Below are 19,034 nucleotides of genomic sequence, written 5' to 3'. Positions count from 1 at the left end.
ACATGTACAGTGCTTTATATTGGCTTCAATCAAGTAAGCTTTACCATACAGAAAAGGCATGGTGTCTGTTGCTCCTTAAAGCATACACAAGTCATCTTGGCATTTTGGGTGATAGCAAAATAAAAGACTGAAATAGACTATACTGTATACCTCATTGTAGGTATAAAAGTCCCGGCATCATTGAATTAATCCTGCACAGCCTTTCAGACTGACCTTTGGTGTCTCATCTCATTAACAGTGGTAACAATCATGGGACTGTAAACCTTCCCCATTAGGACCAGTTATCATTATTCCAAGTAAGGACTGTCTCCTGAAGGGACATTATAGAGCTGAGGGTTCTTTGAGTTAGCCACATTAGCCACCACTAACAATGTTGTGCCCATTATAGCCATTGTTGTTCTCAGTCAGAAGAAATGGCAGAAACAACAGTGATTAGAATCATCCGCATTCGGTCTGTGTGGCCCTTGTGTCTATTGGTGACATCATTAAGGGCTCGTCGGAGCCCATCGACGTTATGGTGGGCAGGGGGAGAGAGGGGAGAGAAATAGGGAGGGGTGAGAGAAAGATGGAGGCCTTGGGAGTTGGCAGTCATATTATAAAATCACACACTGACAATCACTAGGAGCTGGCTTTTTATCTCTTTGCCTGTGGATCTAGGTCACCATTCCTATTTTTTTTTATTATTTAATTCGTATTTTATTTATTGAATGTGATTTTCGTGTTTCGGTGCTTTGAACTGCATTCACTTAAGACGTTGTCTAAAACATTAAATGGAAAATCTAAAATGTCATAATCTCTGATCGCCTGGCCTCTTATTTTTTCGCTGTCAGGGTAAGAGGGAAAACATCTCAAATACTCTGCGTAATCAGGACAGACTGCCAGATTGCTTTCCATTCCAAGTAATGAATACGGAGCCCACGGTGACACGGGAAGCTAAATTCACTGATCATACGAGGATGTCTTTAAATGGAAATCCATCATGATTCATTGGCCCATTCACACAACATCCTTTAATTAGAAAACAGGTGCCATAAAAGCAGAGAGAAAAGAAGCACAGCTACTGCAATGTTGATGCATACTCTGTATGGCCTCAAGTGTTTCCTTGTGCACTGTACTACTTCAGTAAGCCTGTAAGCACGTACTAGCATACTTATAAAAGAGCACTGCTTTACCTTGGTCAAATTAAATGTTAAAAATGCTTTTGAAACGTTACATTTCATGGGAAATAGATGTGACAACGTTAATATCAATTTAAGTGGTTCTCTCAGCAGTAAAGTGTCTTACCCGGTCAATATCCCTCTTGGAGATTCCTCGTATGCGGGCATAGAAGTACAGATGCTCCTCTCCAGTCAGCAGGTCATCAAGGGCATCCACTTGGGGACAGTAGCCAATGTTTATACCCTCATTACGGCAGTCAATGATGTCTACCATTCTCCTGGGAAAGCGCAGGAACAAAGAGGAACATGTAAGTGGTGGCTTTAAGTATAGGGTCTCGCACTAAATTGCTACCTCTCGAGCATTTTCAGTCAAACACACAGACCCTGGTCACGGGGGGTCCATAACGAATCAATCTCAGTGAGAGGCACCAAATGAGTTTGTTTCGGAATGAGCGTCCGCAAATATGTCAAGACATAAAAGAGCTACACGGTGCACACAACCGCCACTTACCCATCCCAGTCCTTGATTTGTGCTGTGCCATCACTTGGGCTGATGTCCCCAGTCAGCATCTTGAAGGTTGTGGTCTTCCCTGCGCCGTTCACCCCCAGCAGGCCAAAGCACTGCAGGTAGGGACCACGCATCGAGTTTCACACAACGACTGATATTAAGGAGAACCTCCTCTGGTTTTTCGACAAACTTCATTAAACCCCTACTGTGGTATCTGACGTTCTAAGGACAGGTTGCGACATGTTGAATGTAGATGGCCGGACAGATGCGGGATCTTACCTCCCCAGCTGGGATGCCCACAGACAGTCTCTTGACAGCGTGGACCTTCTTGCTGAGGTGCTGGTAGACCTTGCTCAGCTGGTTGACCTGCAGCAGGTCTGAGCAGGCCGACCCGCTGGTCACGCGCTGGTACTCCGCCTGCACGTCCTCGTCTTCGTCCTCGGTACCCGTGGGGGGCACCGTCTTCTTGCGGCAGATCAGAAGTCTGGAGAGGAGAGAGGGTTAGGGTCAGGGTTAGAGAGAGGACAAGACAAAGATGAGACATCAGAGGAACTAGCTACGTTCTAATGGTGATCGGTCTCATTACGACCCTATTGTCTTGGGTCTGCTTCCCTTGCTCTTTCCCCCTCCCCCCCCCCCCCCCCGGTAAACTCCCTGGACTCACCTGACTCGACGAATGAGCCACTTGTTGAGCAGCAGCCGCAGAGAGAAGAACGTGAAGCCTTGTAGGAACAAGGAGATGAACATGGGGCCTAGGGTGTCCATGGCATAGGGGCTCTTGTAGGCGTCGATGCCAAACGCATTGAGGACCTGCACCTGCATGTCAATGCGGGCCAGCTCCATCAGCCCATTACCGAAGCTGAACTGGGGGAAGATCAGGAACACGTAGCTCATGGTCCTGTAGACCTGCTGAATGTTCTGGTGAACAGAAAGGGGGGGGGGGCAGCAAAAAGGGAAGTAAAGAAGAAAGGGTCAGTGTCATTCTCCTTGCGTGCCATTGTCCTTTGGTAACGACAGCAAATCATCACCACCAACATCCATGACTCTCCCAACAATTGCAGATAACAGACCTCAAATTGAGACCGTGACCAGGCTGAGATCTTGTCCAGACTCGCAAGCACACTCACCTCCTTGTTCTTACTGAGTTCTCCCAGGAAGTAAAGGATGGATGTGGAGATTATGGTGTTGATGCTTATGAGGAGGTTGATGGACACGTAGCAGATAAAGGCCATCTCTGGATCCTTGAACACGCTCGACAAGAGATACATCCAGGGGAAGGTGGCGAAGCTGAGAAGATAGTAAAAAGCAAAACAATAAATAGGCCTTTTGTTCTCTGAACTCTGAACACAAAAATAAGGACGCAAGGCTGTTTAATCAACATGCCCCTGACCTATATGGAAGATACCTTATGGAGTTTGTCAATTAGAAACGTGTTTGCTTAATTGAATGTCTACAACCTTGAAAAAGGAAGCGCAAGAGAGAGGGAAAACAACAACAACAAAAACTTCTCAACTTAAAGGCAAACACTTGAACTCAAAAGGCATAAGATAAATCACTTGTTCTTTCTCCTATCTTCACGGTTAACACAGTCCTCCTACTCCAAATGATCTGCTTTTCATTTGATTGCAGTGCCTGCTAGGTCAGGGACAAAATATGCAGCTGAGGTGTTTCAGACAGAACCACTATGTGTAAAGCTATAAAGTGCAACACAGGCACCAGAGTCAGTCCAGGTGGATAAAGAATGTGACTGCTGTGACTATGGTCCTGTGTTATGGACCAATACCTCTCCTGAACTTTATAGTATGTGATTATTATTCATATGAGAGTCAGTTGTCTGTATAAAGAATTGGTGGTGCTGAGCTAGGTTTTATTCGATGATTTGGGAGAACATTTGCATTCGTAGCCTGAAACTAAAACTGAAGACAATATCAATGGGCTTTGATTTTATCAGGAATCCCACTTTGTGTAGATGGCCCTCTTTATCTAATATAAAACCCAGATTAAAATATCTTCATGGTGTTAGAAGTACAACAGAAGCTACATTTATAGACTGAGATTATTCAGTCGAATTAATTCAAGGCTACAGCTATTTTCCTCTCCTTTTTTCCTTTTCCATGATAAGCGTCTGCACAGTAATACATGCATTATCGGTGTCAGCAACATTCTTGTCATGGTAATGAGGCTGGTCACTCACCCGAATAAGACCAACAGAAGGGTGACAGCCCCCAGGTTCTGCTGTTCTGTGAAGGCTGGGAGGCCGAAGGCTGCCATGATAGCCAGGGAGAGGGTCACTGGGACCATGTACAGGGTCTGGAGGGGACACATGGACAGACTGCTCATTACATCACAAACACACAGCGCATACACTGTCTCACACCTGGTAATCAATTAGGAAACCCATTGTTCATCTGTTCAATTTGGCCAGGCTGTTCCTGGGAGAAGGTGGTCTTTTGGGGTTACGCTACCATGTCATAGAGGAAGTTGATGGTCCAGTAGAAGGGTTCCCCAATGCCAGAGATGTGCTGGAGTCCTTTTGAGCCAGTATGGTGTTCCTGAACCTCGTAGATGACAAAGCTGGCTGTCACAATCGAGAAGCCCGTCAGCATACAAAGAGCCAGCAAGATGTGGACCAGGCCTCGAATCCTAAACATCAGGCAGACAGGGATTGAGAATGAGAGGTAGAGAGAAAGGAGTTGTGAATCCGCCTTGGAAGCATGTTTTGTCACAGTACCCTGCTGCAATAGATTTCACGTTGAGTGAGTCCGAATAGCCCTATACACAGTCAAACGTTCTATTTGCTGTTCTCAAACCTCAAATCAACGTCCTCATGTGTATGTATCTAAGGAAAAGCCATGGTTTGCCTGAACTTGTGTGGTTGTCCCTGTGCAGGAGAGGTCATAACACACTCCAAGCCTTTCAAGAGGCACAGAGCAAGCACAGTAAAACATATACAAGCTTGTTAAGAGGGATGCTTAAACCCCAGGGGGAGATATAACAATGGCCACAAACAAAATGGACAATTTTGCAACTGAATGTAATATGTCTAGAAAACAGCCCATGCTACGGGTGAGATAGAGTCTCCCGATGAAGAGATCCCAGCTGAGCCAGTGGTAAGCAATGGGCTCCGTGATTAGGGCTCCTTTCAGATATCACAGAACCCCTCTGTTCCCCTGCTGTGTCTTGGATCTCTCCATCCTTTCCAAAACGCCACTCTGCCGCAGCTACTTCCGTCCCCTATCGGCCTACTCCATCCACTCGCGAGTCGTCGAGAGACGTGGTTTTCGGAAGAATCTGTAGAATCTGTTCGGCCTGCTCACTTTGGTCCCGGTTGCAGGACCACAGACCAAAGAGGAAGCTGAGCTGACTGGCAGCGAAGCTGAGAGAGCTCTTATTAGCTAGCAGTGTGTGGCTTGTTATCAAATTGACCGAGAGTTACAGTACTCCCAAGCCCCACAGACACAACACTCTACAAGGAGGACATAGCGTCGTACTGGGGTAGGAACCTCTTTAACACCAGGTAGGCAAATCAATAACAACCAAAGCTACGTCCATAATACCGGTCTCAGTAGAGTGGAATACATTGACAAAACTGAAATCCAATAAATACAGTCGGTGCAGTGGGAGGCGAGCGTGAGAGAGGAGTGGCTGAGATGCCGCACAGCCCTGTGCACTAATGAGGTTCTTGGGGAACATCCTGGTCAGATCAGGCCACTGCCCTCTCGTTTATGAGTCACTGCTCAACACTGACCTGATACCTGTGAGTGTGTGTGTGCGGGTGGGGGAGAGAGAGAGAGAGAGCGAGTGACTATGGCAAAAGTGGAGCTTGCCATACATACTACTGAGGTGTTCAATCCCCGAGTCCCTAAAATAGCCTGCAGTGTTTAAAACTGCCGTGTTGGTGGAAGTAGGGTAGAATCAATCCACCTCTGCACCACCTTCTGAGTAAACACACATTATATTGGGCCTCCTGATCAATAATGCAGCCTCAGGAAAATCCATTTAGAAAATCAAATATGGATAAATACAACAGTCAGATTGCCCTAGACCAAGACAGTGATGACATGAATCTAAATGTCTTAACAAGTCTAAAGTTGCAGACAGGTTAGCGGCAAACTGAACTAAATTCAATGGAATAATGATGAAAATGTCATCTCATGATCTCTGCATTAGTTTCAGCTCGCCTTGGTGCAGTACTACATATTAGGTCAATTTGTCCCGTTTTGCTCTTACATGGTATCTTCTTCGTCCACTTTACCAGGATAGGGGTGGGAGAACACAGAGATGCCTGTATAGAAACAATCAGAAAACAGACGTTTTCTTTTCTGTTACATAGCACATAGCGCAGAAAGAACACACAGAATGCACACAGTTCACATGACACGACAACTCTGCTTGAGGCAATCCCTGAAGACTCCTTTTCCTTCTCAGTCTGTTAGTCTACAGGTCACATTTAAATGATTGCATCCCCCTCCCCCTTTCCCTACTCTCTTATTGACTGGGTGTTGTGGAGGCTGGGGGGTATGATGTGTGTGTGTGTGTGGCGGGGGGGGGGTTGCATTAATCTTGCCCACAGGCAGACAGTGACTCTCCGGTACAGTGCTGAAATAGGACTGAAACGTCAGTCTGCCTTGGTTCAATCCCTCTGAGCAGCTCTCTGTTGCTCATCTGTATTCATTCGGCGACGTGACGGGAAGCCCGAGGACACACAGCTCCCCCTGGCTGCGGACTGAGAAACTGCTAGCTCTGCCCTGCTAATCCAAATGGGTGCTACACTCACCCCAGACCCAATCAATCACATTGTATAATTTTAAAGGTCTCTCTAAACATGACGAAAAGCTCCCCGGGATCACTGCTTGGAGAGAGAGTAAATCCCTTTCAGCAGATTAGGCGGGCCATCGAGCCAGCAAGTGATGAATGGAATTTGATTGTAAAGTGATTTTGTGTGGTATTGGCCCTTTGTTAGACCCTCAAGGAGCCGATATTTGAATACCTCAAATTAGAGTTGTTGTGCTATTCCAGTGAAATACTCCTTCTCGAGGACCATTGTTTTGATGTGGGAATGTTACTGCGTGGTGCAGGCTCCTCGTACATATTTGAAGAATGTGTGCTGCTCACCATATTGCTGTGGGTCCTTGGCAGCAGAAAGGCTGGAGCGTAGAATGAAGTTGTTCAGACTGTTTAGGTATGCCGGCATGGTGTGGTGACCTTCAGGGTTGTACCAGACCTACACAGGCGAGAGAGAAAGACAGAGAGATAGAAATAGAGAAATAGAGAGAGAGAGAGACATAGAAAGACAGAGAGAGACAAAAAGAGACAGAGAAAGACAGAGAGACACACAGAGAGACAGACATAGAGAGAGACATAGAGAGAGAGAGAGAGAGAGAGAGAGAGAGAGAGAGAGAGAGAGAGAGAGAGAGAGAGAGAGAGAGAGAGAGAGACAGAGAGAGAGAGACAGAGAGAGAGAGAGAGAGACAGAGGGAGGGGGGTGTGGGGACTGTATTGTGTTATGCCTATACATTCTTCCATGCTTTTCTATAATTAATGTCAACCTGAATGTTCCAAGGGGCGGTTTTGGAACGACGCAAATAAAAGCATCATCATCTCGGGAACATTTCAAGCAAAAACATAACGGCAGCAAGTGCAGCGATAAACCATGTTAACGATGACAGTGATAGTGTAATAATGCAGCTCCATCTGGGGCCAGGCATCTTAGTGCATCTGTAGCATAATGCCTGCAATTATAAACTCAGGCATAATTTACTTAACTATAGCAGAACGAGAATGTTTGTTTGGAGGTTTTGGGGACAGGTACAACATTATTTACCTTGGAGAGGGTTCTGTTTTTGGGCACTTCCAATAGGTCCATCTGCAGACCTGTAGGGAGTGGCTGCCCGAACGACCAGCCTCCATACCTGTGGACACATACATATATATTTTTTAATACATTTGTATAGAGTTACAGTACTCTGACGTAAACAAAAATATTGATAAATATCTGAGAAGAGAGACTAGATATTGTTGAAGTCTTTTTTTGTTTACCGGTTCCTGATGAAGTTGTTAGCTGTGGAGAGGAGATAGCTTTCTACATTGAGGCCAGTCAGGTTGTAAGCAATCTGGGAGGAGGGCAGCTTCTTATGAGGAGGCTGGTACTGGGGTTTCGGACACACCTGAAAAGAAATTAGAAGGGAACACAAATGAATCCCACACCCAACCACAACCACACTTTTACACAATTATACAGCCGCGACCCCAGCCACACACACAGAGGCACAGCGACTGACGCACACCACGGATGTCCAGTCACTTGCCTTTGAAGTGGCTCATTCTTACCTGTTCCTGATGGGCACAAGCGCAGGGTTCAAACGCGTCCGAGCTATTCCCTTTGGTCTCCCAGGTGTCTGGCTGTGCGTTTCTGCTGCACACCCTTCAACAGACACATTCACAAGGTGAACCAGTGAGATGAGAAGATGACTGCACACGTGAAGTGGTTCACAATAAGATTACTCCATTGCACCCACATCCACACGCACACACTTTAATGCATAAGCGCGGCAATATCCGGGATCCATATGGCAGAGCGTAAATCACACATTTATTCCCATTTAAACTGTCATGACATCACAGACCACATCTGTAGTCAGGGGAGCACTGCGGCACTCAGCACTCCTCAGTGATTGTCCACAGGGCATCAAACTGGAGCTCTTCTGCACGACGAGATGTCTTTTTTTTTTTTTTGGCTGACAATTTTATAGTGCCTCTAAGGTCTGGTTCATGAGTGCCAACATTGATTTGAGTGCCTGTGAGGGGAAATCTATCCTATAAACACAGAGTGTTTATGGAATACAAATGATTCTCACACTGCAGAGGGGCTTCTAGGCTTCAAGCCACAAAGACCATGTGGCTTTAAGCCACGTATACCATGTGGACAGTCCAGCGACAAGCGAGTACGGAGAATGGTAGAGAGAGAGACAGACCGAAAGAGAGGGAGAGAGAAGAACAAAGGGTGACAGAGAGAGATAGAGAGAGTGAGAGACAGACAGACAGACAGGAAGGGGTCGAATAAAACAAAGTGGAAAACCGAGGGGTAAAGTAAGGAATATCAATGCCACAACGGAATGCAGAATGATGACAGATAGACAAAGTAAAAGTTAAAGAGGGAAAAGGCCAGTAGGGAATGTAGCGAGCCATGGTAAATGGAAGAGGTACTGTCAGTGCAGGTGGGAGCAGAGACAGACTGGTGTGACTGTGATGATTATTTGTGAACAGATCTAGGTCCGATTGTGACAACTGGATATTTGTAGACAGATCTAAGGGTGACTGTTATCGCTCATTGTACGACTGTGTACGATTCTACGACTGAATCAAACCAAGGTTAATAGGAGAAGTGCTTCAATGTTTAGTTGACAGTAAGCAGTGGAGTACATACGGGTTATCAGGGCTGCCCGGGCAGCCATTATCAATCCCAGGAAAGGCCATCATGGTGTCCACCAGTTTGCTGGAGTCTGAGTTCTGGTTACTGTTGTCAAGGGAACAATGAATTAGACCAAGGTAATTACACATCCATACATTGCTAACACACAGTGCAGTTGTGATGAAAATGACTTGGCATTGATTCAGGACTGGAAACTGTGGGTCAGTGATAGGGAGGCTTATGTGAGATCTGGCACCAGAAAATTGTGTTCCATCTCATTCAGACATCAATCAAGGACAGTAGGAGGGCGCAGATTTTGGGCCATGTTCATACCTCCGACTTTCCCCTCTCTGCACGCTCCACAGATCAAAGAGCTGCTCAATCAAGACATCTGCCTCCTTGACTCTCCTTCTTACTGACTTTCATCTTGAAATCATACAATCATAATCATCTCTCTCTCTCTTTCTTATCCCCTCGTTACACTTGGCTCCATCTCTTTCGGATTCACCTGCCCTTCAAGGTGGATCTACCCCAGCCCCCCCTCTTCCCACCACCCCCACCCCTCTCAAAATAAATCAACTCCCTATGCAGAACATGATTGACTTTTTATCTGTGGAATGAGAAAAACGAAAACACCTACACACACACACACGCACGCACACACAAAAACCGCCCTATTTACGATCAGCATGTCTATCTGGCAGGGCATTGCCACAGTGCACTGCCTGACCTGAAAAAGGTGGACTGAGGCCCGACGTTGTAGAGGCCGGGGGACAGTTCCATCTCGGGGAAGTGCTGCAGGTCGCTCTTGATGGAGCCCAGGCCCATGGCGAACATGACGAAGATGACAGGCAGGACCACCTGGGAGATGAGGCCCTTCCAGTCCCGGCGAGAATGGTGAATCCTCTTCATCAGCATGGCCATGATCTGCTGCCAGACCAAGGCCAGGCCGTGCACTGTGGATGAGCCGGTCAGACCTGCATGAGGGGATGGTGGAGGGGTGGGTTGGGGAGGTTAGATAGTTGCTCCTGAAACTGAATTTACGGAGCACACGACACTTTCCTAAACTCTTTTAACTCTGTTTAAACACATAGCTGGGAGACGGGCAGACAGAATGTTCCCCATCCTCGTCGATCTTTTTTTTTCTGTTCCTATGAGACGACCGATGTTTTCCGAGCTCGCACGGGTGTCAGACAGAGAGCAGAGGAACCTACTGGCTTTGTCCCCAAAGCTGGAGCCGCTGTCACTGAGGTCCTCTGGTAGGCTGTCGACGGAGGGCGACATCTCTGGGACCGATTCAGACACAGACCACGGCTTGTCGTCCTCCGGCTCGAGGTCATCCCTGGTGAGCTGGAGGAACACCTAAAAACACCATCCAGTGTGATTGGACCTGGATCTAGGCATGTGCACTGCACGCCCCTGGCTGTGTAGAAGACAGACCCGGGGCCTACGTTCTCTTTCTTTGTGGAGGTTTTTTTTTTCTTCAAATTTGTATCTGGTACAGCACACGGATGTGAGAGTACATGTGTTGTGGTGTAGGGCTGGTGTGCAACCCGTCGGCGTGTACAGTCGCTGCGTGTGTGCTGACCTCCTCCAAGGTTGTGTCGGAGATGCCGTAGCAGCCCAGCTGCAGGCTGTCCAGATTGGCGTCCAGGGCGGAGAGGAGGGAGCGGTAAGCCGAGGCGGTGTGGGAGGTGAAGGGGGGCAGAGAGTACACCACGTCCCCCACCTCGCCTTCCTTCAGTCTGGCCTCGGGCACGTGCTGCTGGATGAAGGCCCTCACCTCTGCACCGTTGAAGCGAACCTTGGAGCCCGGCTCCTGGACCTTCCGGGGAAGGGAGGAGTTGGATCAAAGGGCTTTTGACTAAGTCTTATGTTTTGTGCAAAAAGTTACACTCAAATACAAAACAAATTGAAATCTGTGTAAGGGACAGGAGACCGTATAGTCCGAGAGTAGGCAGGATGTGCGCAGCATCAGTGTGCAGCATCTGCCTGTACCTTCTTGGTGAGTGTGAGGTTGTATCCTTGTGCCAGTTTGTCCTTCAGGTAGAACGGCGAGCCGCAGCATTTGAGTCCACCTTTCTCCAGGAAGGCGATCCGGTCACTCAGCACCTCCGCCTCGTCCAGGTGATGAGTGGACAGGATGATGGTACGGTCTAACCGTGGGTAAATACAGACACACACACAGAGCAAAGCATGCACATTAGCAACAGGAAAGGGGCAAACGAGGACACACGGCACAGTCACAAAGGCCAAAGACAGCCGAAACTGGGACGTGTGAGAAAACATGACCTTTTTCCAATTCTCCCCCAGCGCAAACCCACTCTCTATCGTTTCAGACAGACACCCAATTAAATTGAAAATTCCACCGTCAAATGCATGACGGATAGCAATCGGGGCCATACTACAGCTGCCGTGGGATTCTCTAACTTCCCTTCTCCACAGCTAGCGTGTGTGCACCTAGAGAAAATCAATTTCAGCTTGATTAAATGTTGAATTGGAAGTCAGACACCAGATAAGAACAAAAGCCCCACAGGGAATGCTCTCATCTCCTCTCTTTCTTCTCCCCCTTTCCTTTCCTTTTCTGTCCTTTCCTGTCCATCTCTTAAAATGTCACACAAACCATGGCATTATGACGTGGTTGCTCAGTGTGTTTACCAGTGTGAATATGTATCGGGTGGTAGACTAGAGGACAGGGTGTGTGCATGCACTTGTGAGTCACCCTTCTTGTGCTGGATGACAATGTCCCAGATGCTGCGTCTGGAGCAGGGGTCCACCCCGGTGGTGGGCTCGTCCAGGACCACCAGGCGCGAGCCGCCGATGAAGGCGATGGAGATGGACAGCTTCCTCTTCATTCCCCCGGACAGGGTGCCCACCCGCTTGTGTCTGTGGGCATACATGCCGGTCTCCTGCAAGGTTCTGGGCAAAGGGAGAGAAGAGGTGAGTTAGAAATTAGGTCTTTTTGCGTGAACGAGTCGTCCCTTCCCGGTGAAACGTTGAAACTTGACTCGCCACGTGTGCTACTCTTGCCTCTGGTTGGAGACTTACTTGCGCACTTGCTCCTGCAGTTCCCTTTGTGACCAGTGGGGGGCCTTTATCTGCCCATAGAGCAGCAGGTGCTCCTTGGTGGTCAGGTGGTCAAAGTGGACATCGTACTGCATGCAGACCCCCAGCTCCTTGCGGACCTGGTCCATGTTGCTCTGCATGTCCCGGCCGTACACCTCGATGGTGCCGGAGGATGGTGCGAAGAGGCCCGTGAGAAGAGACCTGGATACAACCACATTCACACGTCATTGATTGACCAGCAACGCTTTACATGGGGGATAGATCAAGAAGTAGATTGTGATGTACTCAACAGTACAAACACATTTTTATGTTGAATATCCATCCATCCATCCGTCCGTCCATCTATTCATACGTCATCCGTCATTCATCCATCCATCCTCCATTCCTTCATCCATGTGATGAAAGTGATCAAGACAGAATGGACCACGGTCCTCACATCGTGGTGGTCTTGCCGGCACCGTTGTGTCCGAGCAGAGCCGTGGCATGGCCCTCGTAGAAGGAAAGGTTGAGGTTCTGGATGGCGGCCTGCTGGCCGTAGATCTTGGTCAGTCCGTGTAGAGCGACACCCACGGGCAGGTCGGAGAACTCCTCGTCCACGTGGTGGGACAGACCGCTCTTCCCTGAACGCATGAGAAGGGGGAACGAGATGGACGGGGGGGGGGGGGGGGGGAGGCCAGCAGTGGGAGCAGGAGACGTAACAAAAGAGGAAGCGACACACATATCACAAGGTCAAAGCACGACAAAGGGACCTCGGAGCAGTCCACAAGAACAGTCGTCTCGGCCGTGGCAGTCGGAACTGTGATAAAGTGGAGGGGGTGGGGGGGGAGGAAGACGACGAGTACCTTCATCTTTGTCAGAGGAGAAGACGGGCTGGTTCCGCTGCATGATGTTGGTAAACAGCAGGCCCTTGCCTGTGCTGTCAGGTCTCCTGCCCCAGCAGCAGAGCAGGTCTGCCCAGAAGGAGGGCATCGCGGGGAAGTACCACGGAGCTGCTACGCCATACTTTCCTGAGAGGAGCAGAAACCGCGTGCATGAGGAATCTCTTCGTACCTCACGAAGAAGTGTAACGAGGGGCAATGGAGCCCGTGTTATATGCTTGTGTTGTGCTGTCACCTGGGAAAACCTTGCGGATATATGCTCCTATCAGGAAGTAGAGGGCAGAGTCGATGAGCAGGAGCCAGCACATCCAGCCGAACGACGCTGAGTCGCCAGGCATTGGAGACGTGTACGAATTGCTCCACTGAATTCCTGAAAAAGACATAAGAGCCCGTCTCAATCAGTGCTGGCTACCTCATTCTCTCCGTTTCTCTCTGCGGTTGTTATGAAAAGGACGCCATCCAGATGGCTTCTGTCCCAGCTTGCGCCTACCTTGTTCCTGGCTCTCGTAGCGAGTGATGTATTGACTGGCGTAGCTGAAACACGTGGGGGCAAACAAACTCTGTGGGAAACGAGTGACAAATATGTTAGGAGGACACGTCTTCAAATAGCATCTATCCCAGTCATCTGAGAAAACGCGGTCTTTCTCTCCCACTCTGTAAACTCTCATTTCAAATTTACACTATGTGGCCCATTTTGAATACCTTCCTCTTTTGTCACACAGCTACACTGTATAATAATCCAGAACTGGTTTTCTACTGCCTCATATAGCACTGATAACTCACTGATAATAAGGCTTAGTCTAAACCACACACATTCCATTTACAGACTCTCTCTCTCTCTCTCTCTCTCTCTCTCTCTCTCTCTCTCTCTCTCTCTCTCTCTCTCTCTCTCTCTCTCTCTCTCTCTCTCTCTCTCTCTCTCTCTCTCTCTCTCTCTCTCTCTCTCTCTCTCTCTCTCTCTCTCTCTCTCTCTCTCTCTCTCTCTCTCTCTCTCTCTCTCTCTCTCTCTCTCTCTCTCTCTCTCTCTCTCTCTCTCTCTCTCTCTCTCTCTCTCTCTCTCTCTCTCTCTCTCTCTCTCTCTCTCTCTCTCTCTCTCTCTCTCTCTCTCTCCCATTCAGACAGCCTCTGTCTGTCCTCACCAGGGCGTTCTTGCCGGCAGCGGTGAGCATGGACTCCATGGACATGACCACGATGTAGGGGAAGAAACAGATGATGTAGATCAGACTGCCACTCAGGCCGGCGATGTTGGTCTTGTCGAAGAAGGAGCTGATGAGGAAGCTCATGGCGATGATGCTGAGGCCGTAGTCGCACAGGTACAGGAAGATGACGAGGCCGTCGCTCCGGGGCAACACGTGGCCCGCCTTCAGGATGATGGTGAGGATGGAGATGGTGATCACCAGGAAGGTGGCACTCTCCAGGAACCAGGCAAAGAAGTGGCTCGCGGGGCTGACGCCCATCATTTTCATGTACTGCGAGAAGGGGGGGGGGGGGCGACAGGTTGGGTCAGGATGTCGTCACACGGGTAGGTGATGAAGTATGAGCGGGAGAGAGAGGGACAGGTAGAGGAACGACAACACCAGCCATTTTGTCCATGTTTGACGATAGATGCTTCTAACAGAGAACAAGTATACACGGACAACCAGGGGAATTTCTAGGCACAAGCAACCAAACACAGTCGCCTAGGGAACCACCCACCCCTCAATAATACATAGGCCATACATTTTGGGGGGCAATAATCTGTATGGATTTTTAATAATTCGAAAAAGAAAAAGGAATAATATGCATGGCACACAATATTTTGTGTCTTGTTTTTTTTCCGCCCTACCTCATGTAGTCGGAGCTCTCTCTCGTGAACCAGCTTCTTGACAAAGTCGGCGATGAACAGCACCCAGCTCAGCATCAATACCAAAGGCAACGCAAACGCCAGGCTCTCCATGTACCTGAGGAGCAGGGGAACCCACAGCTGTCAGTCAAACGCGACGGCGAAGACACTCTGGAATTGATGTCGCAAGCTACGCTGCACACACTGACTGTCACTCATAATCTGCCACTGAAAAAGAGACAAACTACAGTGTCCTAACCTCGAATAATTCACTTGAAAGTTTTTTTTGGGGTTGCCATTATCAGATATGGACCCTGATACATGGACCTAGACGCTGTTTGTTATAATACGAGTAATATTTCAGGAGCGATCGCATCGTGTAATGCGTCGTGTAATAAATCAATGCAATGGAGCTGCAAGGATCACCATATCTCACACACGGAGGAGACACAGCCAGCTTGAGACAGCGAAAGCTGCTTTAGTGAGATGAGATATCAGTGCTGGCTTTAGAAGCACTCACGGCAAGACATAAACATGGACATTATCCTCCCGTATGATTTATTGGAAACAGTGTCCAGTATTGATGCACCGTATACAGTTTATGTTTTACCCAATGCTGAACTCTGAAGGGGTATTGATCGTTCTTCATAATTTATTTTGCTTTATCTTTTCACTGAAAGGTATGAGCGATTAGATTGTGTTTGCGTGTGTGCATAAATATGCAAGTCCGTGTAGAACATGCAAGTGACGGTGAGGTTGCACTGGCGTGCACGATCGTGCACGTTTAAGGCCCGTGTTTCTCTCGTCATGTTGCACTGGAGCACGCGCATGAATATGCAACGCTTCCCCTTGTCGCTCAATAAGGGTCTACATGTTTTTCGAAATGAACAGAACACATCTGGTGTGTGTATGCACGACTCACTCATCCCTGTAGAAGCAGGGGTAGGGGAAGGCCTGGACTTGGACCGCTGGTTCTTCGATTTTCTGGCCCGTCTGGGTCTCTATTATGGCCCTCTCGATGCTCTCCTGCAGGTAGATGAAGCCGCGGGTGTAGCGCAGGGACTGGGGCCAGATTTGCGAGCTCCGGATCCAGAAGGGGGTCCGCGTGCGGTCCGTTCGCATGGAGTTGTCGATGTGCATGCGGATGGTGTAAGCCACTTTGGGAGGGAGGATTGGGCCTGAGGTGTCCCGGCGCTTCCTGGAAGAGGCGCCATCCTTGGGCGTCTTGAAAATGACACCTAGAGAGGGGAGAGAGAGAGAGAGAGAGAGAGAGAGAGAGAGAGAGAGAGAGAGAGAGAGAGAGAGAGAGAGAGAGAGAGAGAGCAAAAGAGGAAATACAAAAAAAAAGAGAGAAAATCCACCATCTGAATACTGAAAAGAACTCAAAGTACCAAGGACCAAAATCCAGAAACTAAATACATTCGAAGACTGGAAGCTAACAGTGAACTGCATTCACTCACTGGCATAGAGGTCTCGTGTTTTAGCCAGTTTCTCCGCCACAGTGTTCAGATCCTTGGATGAGTTGTAGGCTCGGTAACGGTCAAAGTTAATACAGGAGGAGAGGTTCTTCATGAGGGAGGAGAGTGTCGTGATCTGCTGGACGATGGGTTTGTTCCTCTCCAACAAGGTGGTCATGTTGGCTAGGAAGATTGGAAGGGAACAGGGTCATCATTTCAGGCAGAATGGTTGGAGCTACTTTTGCACTGTGCAGATATTTTAGAGCCATCCAATTATGACGAGGCAAGGCTTGTTGAAATGGGTTCAAAGACAAAGATTCAAACTCACAGAAACTGCTGAGCGTATCCTTCATGTTGCCCACATTGATGTTAGTCTGACTCTCGATGAAAGCCTTGACAAAGGGGATGTTGAGGGAATTCTGTAGGGCAAAATGTCAAAGAACATCAAGGTGGGGTAGGGTGGCATCAACTCTGCACAGCATAACTGTATTTTGCCCTGTGCTTTGTCAGAATGATACATGGTGTGGAAGTCAGACCATATATCCAGCTCACAGCAGCGTACGGTAGCTCCAAGTGCTAAGCCTTACTTGAAGCATTGGCAGAGTTTGGGTCAATATCTTGGCTGACTGCATGATGAAGGAGGAGGATTGCAGCCAGTCTTCAGAGTACATCTTTAGGTTGGCAAACTGCTGCAGAGTGGCATTGGACTGGAAGACAAAGCAGAAGAACACAATCAAATGCAAATAGTGGATGTGGTTGTGTGTGTGTGGGTGTAGATGCAGAGCCGGCCCAAGGCATTAGCAAACAAAGCGGCTGCTTAGGGCCCCCATGGCCACCAGAGGGCCCCCAAGAACACATGAAGTTACATCTAAAAAAAATATATATATATAGTGTTAATGGTAATTATACAAATTCAAGGGGGGCAGGGGGTACACTGGGTGGAGGAGAGCTGGGGTGGTTTTCATGGAGTACCTTCTGGATGATGGCTCTGGTCAGGGGAGTGTCAGGGCTGTAGAGGACCTGGCCTAGTAGCATAGGCTTGAGGAAGGCCCAGGCAATGGCTCCCCCCGTGGTGTTCACCATGTCCAGGTAGAGGCTCATGCAGAACGGAGCTGCAAAGCGAGAGAAAAAAAAGAAGCTCGTTGTCACACACACGTCACTGTCAAGCGCACAGAAGTCAAGTTTTTCAGTGTGAATGTGTTTGTCTCCGAACATGTCTAGCATTAGGGGAACTCCTACTGGCATCGCGAGGGATCTTGAACTTCTCCACCAGGTCATCGATCTTGTGGTCCTGCTGTGTGGAGGGGTCAGACGCGTCCACGAGGGGCAGCTTGGAGATGCCAAGCAGAGACATGATGCCGTGGTTGCAGACAGCCTTGGACACGGTGGTGAATGTGGCTTTGCTGGACATCACAGACCGTTTACTGAGCACCAGCTACAGGGGACACAGACAGGGTCAAAGGGAATAACAAACAATGTTTTTTCTCCCCTCCAGTTTGTTTATGTCCAAACAGCCGGGCAGGAGTTTGGGGGTTCAGGAACAGTGTTAAATGAACTATAATGTCATGGCTGACTACAGATGGACGATAGAGGAATGAGGAAGATAATGTCTTGTGAAGTTACGACGACGACGACGACGAGGTTCAAAATGGAGAACAGCTGGACTGGGAGTTGGAGGCCGGGAGTCCAGAAAGAGACAGCGGGAGCAGAGCGCTACTCACACCACGGAACTCGGAGTTTGCCATGAGGTTGAGGTCACCGATGGAGACCAGGTAGTCCTGCAGGCGGTTGATGGAAGGAAGCAGCTTGCCCATCATGTCTATCAGGAACTTGGCCATCTGCAGCATGATCCCCACCACGCTCTGCAAATCACTGGACAACACCAGCTGAGAGAGGAAAGCACACACACACACACACACACACGCAAACACTTATGGCTCTATTTTGAATATGCTGTTAGTGTACACCATCCATCTACATGTGCATCAAATCAACTGGGGTTGCATTGACTGAAGAAACAAAAATAATCACAACAAAAACAACATGCCGTGCAAAGCTGTGAAACCTTTACAGTACGACATATGCCAATTTAGTTTTCGGCACTGTGCCTGTCAAGAGAGTGACAGCATTGTGAAGAAAAGCTGACAATACCCATTCATTTACTTTAAGGATTAACAAAGAAGAGTAAATGGTGACCTTTCTCGTCTGACAAACTTAACACCTAGAAACAACATTCCTCCAGTCCCCTATTGTCTATTGTGTGTTTCAACTCTATAAACCATGACAGTGCGAGGGAAAGGCCTCTTACCCTGTAGATAACACTCTCCAAGTTGATGTGGCGGGCCATCAGCACAATGAAGTTGTACCACTGAACAGGTGGCAGGGAGCAGAACATCCTGAAGATGACCTGGTCTGCCTGGTTCATGGTCAGGCTGGCAGGGTTGTCGCAGTAGTGCATGTTAACCAGCCAAGACAGGATCTGGAGCAGAGAGAATGGAGCTTCATGACTATATTCAGATGGCTAGTCAGATGGCTGAACGGTTAGGGAATTGGGCTATTAATCAGAAGGTTGCCAGTTTGATTCCCACTGTGCCAAATGACGTTGTGTCCTTGGGCAAGGCACTTCACCCTACTTGCCTCGGGGGGGAAGACCCTGTACTGGATAAGAGTGTCCCTGTACTTACTGGTAGTTGCTCCGGATAAGAGTGTCCATGACTACATTTAAATGTATATTC

The 19,034-nt window shown here is 48.5% G+C and overlaps 1 protein-coding gene across 1 annotated transcript in view; it reads right to left on the bottom strand.

Moving 5' to 3' along the window:
• The window catches only part of abca12 (ATP-binding cassette, sub-family A (ABC1), member 12), a 52,582-nt gene that overhangs the window by 3,196 nt on the left and 30,352 nt on the right, over positions 1 to 19,034 (bottom strand). Inside the window, exons 45-77 of the mRNA XM_084688484.1 lie at positions 18,608 to 18,778; positions 18,021 to 18,185; positions 17,539 to 17,734; positions 17,272 to 17,411; positions 16,887 to 17,006; positions 16,628 to 16,718; positions 16,303 to 16,482; positions 15,765 to 16,080; positions 14,846 to 14,960; positions 14,160 to 14,489; positions 13,511 to 13,580; positions 13,256 to 13,390; positions 12,985 to 13,149; positions 12,579 to 12,762; positions 12,125 to 12,343; positions 11,799 to 11,995; positions 11,075 to 11,232; positions 10,665 to 10,901; positions 10,291 to 10,438; positions 9,807 to 10,053; positions 9,092 to 9,181; positions 7,996 to 8,089; positions 7,705 to 7,832; positions 7,490 to 7,577; positions 6,781 to 6,889; positions 5,896 to 5,950; positions 4,131 to 4,308; positions 3,860 to 3,975; positions 2,793 to 2,952; positions 2,330 to 2,583; positions 1,945 to 2,149; positions 1,669 to 1,778; positions 1,285 to 1,435 (exon numbers count right to left, since the gene is read on the bottom strand). Coding sequence (XP_084544610.1) covers positions 1,285 to 1,435; positions 1,669 to 1,778; positions 1,945 to 2,149; positions 2,330 to 2,583; positions 2,793 to 2,952; positions 3,860 to 3,975; positions 4,131 to 4,308; positions 5,896 to 5,950; positions 6,781 to 6,889; positions 7,490 to 7,577; positions 7,705 to 7,832; positions 7,996 to 8,089; positions 9,092 to 9,181; positions 9,807 to 10,053; positions 10,291 to 10,438; positions 10,665 to 10,901; positions 11,075 to 11,232; positions 11,799 to 11,995; positions 12,125 to 12,343; positions 12,579 to 12,762; positions 12,985 to 13,149; positions 13,256 to 13,390; positions 13,511 to 13,580; positions 14,160 to 14,489; positions 14,846 to 14,960; positions 15,765 to 16,080; positions 16,303 to 16,482; positions 16,628 to 16,718; positions 16,887 to 17,006; positions 17,272 to 17,411; positions 17,539 to 17,734; positions 18,021 to 18,185; positions 18,608 to 18,778 — 5,322 coding nt within the window. The remainder of the gene's footprint in view (positions 1 to 1,284; positions 1,436 to 1,668; positions 1,779 to 1,944; positions 2,150 to 2,329; positions 2,584 to 2,792; positions 2,953 to 3,859; positions 3,976 to 4,130; positions 4,309 to 5,895; positions 5,951 to 6,780; positions 6,890 to 7,489; positions 7,578 to 7,704; positions 7,833 to 7,995; positions 8,090 to 9,091; positions 9,182 to 9,806; positions 10,054 to 10,290; positions 10,439 to 10,664; positions 10,902 to 11,074; positions 11,233 to 11,798; positions 11,996 to 12,124; positions 12,344 to 12,578; positions 12,763 to 12,984; positions 13,150 to 13,255; positions 13,391 to 13,510; positions 13,581 to 14,159; positions 14,490 to 14,845; positions 14,961 to 15,764; positions 16,081 to 16,302; positions 16,483 to 16,627; positions 16,719 to 16,886; positions 17,007 to 17,271; positions 17,412 to 17,538; positions 17,735 to 18,020; positions 18,186 to 18,607; positions 18,779 to 19,034) is intronic.

The sequence above is a fragment of the Hypomesus nipponensis genome, chromosome 23, assembly GCF_054491055.1.
Source record: "Hypomesus nipponensis isolate SF chromosome 23, ASM5449105v1, whole genome shotgun sequence".
NCBI lineage: Eukaryota > Metazoa > Chordata > Actinopteri > Osmeriformes > Osmeridae > Hypomesus > Hypomesus nipponensis.
Note: the sequence above shows the minus strand (reverse complement) of the source record. Positions and strands in the feature narration are given on the sequence as shown.